This window comes from Falco naumanni, chromosome 10, assembly GCF_017639655.2.
Source record: "Falco naumanni isolate bFalNau1 chromosome 10, bFalNau1.pat, whole genome shotgun sequence".
NCBI lineage: Eukaryota > Metazoa > Chordata > Aves > Falconiformes > Falconidae > Falco > Falco naumanni.
In genome coordinates, this window is record NC_054063.1 from 20,663,520 (window position 1) to 20,666,706 (window position 3,187).

Here is a 3,187-nt window from a genome sequence, read left to right on the forward strand (position 1 = left end):
GTGCAGGGACACTATACTGCACACACACACACACACACATGCAATACACACCCTAAAACCCAGTCATGCCCCCTCACCCCCCAATACCGCCCCACATCGCCTGTCCCCCCCATCCCATCCCATCCCATCCCATCCCATCCCATCCCATCCCATCCCATCCCATCCCATCCCATCCCATCCCATCCCATCCCATCTCATCCCATCCCACCCCCCTAGAGGGAACAGTGCACACCCTGCTCCATTTTTAACCAAAATTCATTTATTTGGTACAAAATACAAAGCCCTGTGGGTGCTGGGGGGAGCCGCCCCTGCCCGAGCCCCCCAGGGGCTTCTCTCAGGGTCTGCCCAGCCCCTGCCTCAGTTTCCCCTTCCCACGAGCAGGGCTTTCCAGTGGGGGGGGGGTGTCCCCAAAGCAAGCCAGGCTCTGGGGTGAGGAGGAGGTGGTGTGGGTCCCCCCAAGGAGACCAGCTCAGGGGGCACCGGGGGTGGATTGGGGAGGGGGGTTAGGCACGGAAGAGCGTCTCCTGGGTGGCGGGGTCCAGCTTGCCCCCCAAGACCGGTGCCCCCTTGCCGCCGGGGGGGTGGCTGTGTCCCGAGGAGTAGCTGGCGGAGCGCTCGGTCCCAGGGCCAGGGGTCCGGCAGCAGAGGAGGGCAGCGCAGGCGTGGCGGAACCGGGGGTCGAAGAAGGCGTAGAGGAAGGGGTTGAGGCAGCTGTTGATGTAGGCAATGCTGGTGCAGTAGGGGTGGAGGTTGTTGAGGAAGGCGTGGAAGCTGCAGGACCATGGCAGCACCTCCAGATCCATCAGGACGTAGAGGGTCTTGACCAGGTGGAAGGGCAGCCAGCAGCCCCCGAAGGCGGCCACCAGCACCGTGATGATGGTGAGGAGGCGCTTGCGCTTGCGGGGCCCCTCAGCCCGCTCCCGGCGGAAGTGGCTGGCCACGGTGCGGGCGATGAAGAAGTAGCAGGTCAGCATGACGGCGAAGGGGGCCACGAAGCCCAGGGCAGTGGAGGACAGCCCCAGCCCCACCTCCCAAGCGAGCTCCGTCCCCGGGGTGGCCAAGCCCCCATAGTCCATGTAGCAGGTGATCTTGTTGTCCCCCTCCAGGGCAGCTGCCCGCCGCAGCACCAGGGCTGGCAGGGCCAGCAGAGCCGCCAACACCCACAGGGCCACCGTGGCCACCAGCCCGCTGACCCGCGAGCGCAGCTTGGCAGTGGCCAGGGGCCGGACGATGGCCAGGTAGCGGTCGAAGCTCAGCCCCGTCAGGCAGAAGACGCTGGCGTACATGTTGACAAAGACCAGGTAGCTGCTGACCTTGCAGGCGGCCGTGCCAAAGGGCCAGTGGTAGCCCAGCCAGGCATAGGCGGCCCACAGAGGCAGGGTAGCCACGAAGGTGAGGTCAGCGGCGGCCAGGTTGGCGATGAAGGTGTCGGCCGAGCGCCGGCGGTCCTGCCCACCCTTGAAGACAGTCCAGAGGACCAGCCCGTTGCCCGCTGTGCCCAGCAGGAAGACCAGCAGGTAGATGGTGGGCAGCAGGGCCAGTGAGGGGCCCCATTCGACGTACTCACACTCCGTCTCGTTGTCCCCGTAAGCGTAGGTGTCTGCCGCCTCCTCCATGCCGCCGGCCGCTGGGCTCAGCTCAGCTCAGCTCATCCCGGGCTCACCGAGCTCCTCCGGCCCTCTGAGCCCAGCCCAACAGATCCCACCGCGTTACCTCCCCTTCCTCCTCCTCCTCCTCCTCCGCCCTCCTCCTTGATGAGACAGGACGGATGGATGGGGGAGCCTCTGTGGGAAATTTCACAACTCCCCCTCCACTCTCCATCTGGCTCCTTCCTGGGGGGTTTTACCAAGCTCTCACCCAAGTGTCAAAGTGTCAGCCCCCGAGATAACCCACGTCACCCTGCTGCAGGGCCATCACCTCCTGGGGCATTCCAGTTACCCCACTGGCGCCCGGGTTCGGTGCCGTGGCTTGGGGAGGGGGGACTTGGCAGGGCTGGAGGGCACAAGGGCCGACGACAGACCCGCCACCCTGCAAGTCCAAATTTGTGTTGGGGGTCTCACCTTAGGGGCGTTGCAGTCAGCATTTTGCATTGGAGTGGGGCTGCACCTGGGGTTTTGCATTTCGCATTTGGCTGTTGCATGGGGCAGTTTGCAGCAGGGTGTTGCACTGGGTGGGGGGGCTCGGGGGGGGCATTTTGCATTTGGTGTTTGGCACTTGGGATGTTGCATTTGGCATTTTGCACTTCGGATTTTATATTTTGCTTCCAGGGGGTTGCATTTTGCAAACAGTCGTGGCGCCGGGAGGGTCCCACATTGCTGGGGCCCTGTTTTGAGCACAACATGCTGGGGAGACTATGCGTTTAGTAAAATTCCGGGGAGGGGGAGCTCCAGGATTCCCCCCCATGCTTCAAAAAGACCATTTTAAGGCATCATCTGCTGCAGGACCAGATGCCAACCGGGAGCCCTCGCTGCGCCCCAATTCTGTGCTTTGCTGCCCGGAGCAGGAGCTCAACACAACAATGCCTTTGGCCAAGCCAAGAAAGAACAAAAATCACCCACACCCCAAAAATAAAATATTTGGAGGGAGCAGGAGGAGGGAAGCTCCCTGCTGCAGCAGGGCACAGCCAAGCTGTGGGACGGGATCATCCCACCGGGGCTGAGCTCTCACAATTACTGTTTTGGGGGAAAACACCAGAGAAGCTGAGCGGGACTTTGCAAAAAGTGAAATTTGAAAAGCCACGAGTGCCCGGGGAGGCGGGGGGGGGGGGGGAGGGAGCTTGGGCTGGGCAACAGGCCCGGGGAGAGGGGGGGGGGGGGGGGGGGGGGCAGAGCTGTCCTCCGCTGTCAGTAAAGAGGGATGGGCTGTGGGAAGGTTAGTGCCACCCAGGTGCTGGCACAGTGGAGGAACTGCAGGGATGGAGCTGGGGGGTGCCGCTGCTGTGAGGGCAAAGCCCCCTAGAGACCCCCACCGGTGCAGTGGGTCCCTTTTCCCAGCAAAGTGGTGTAAAGGGGTGGGGTAATTCAGTGCCTGAAATGCAGGGGGGGGGGCTGCTCCAAGAGGTCTCCAAAATTAGCAAAACCGAGCAGTACGGGAGGGAGAGGTGCTAGGAACTGGGAGTGCAGGTCGGGTACCAGTGGGAGCCCCAGAGCAGTGGCCACGGTGGCCACCAACCCATCTGCCTGAAGGG

At 63.0% G+C, this 3,187-nt stretch overlaps 1 protein-coding gene across 1 annotated transcript; it reads right to left on the reverse strand.

Moving 5' to 3' along the window:
• Nucleotides 1-237: 237 nt before the first annotated feature.
• APLNR (apelin receptor) lies at nt 238-1,704 on the reverse strand. Its single transcript, XM_040609471.1, has one exon. It carries the CDS (start codon nt 1,614-1,616, stop codon nt 504-506), a length of 1,113 nt encoding a protein of 370 aa, XP_040465405.1. The 5' UTR covers nt 1,617-1,704; the 3' UTR covers nt 238-503.
• Between the last annotated feature and the right edge of the window lie 1,483 nt (nt 1,705-3,187).

Excerpts from the sequence above, each read along its gene's own strand:
- APLNR (XM_040609471.1), bottom strand. The coding sequence starts at position 1,616 with ATGGAGGAGGCGGCAGACACCTACGCTTACGGGGACAACGAGACGGAG.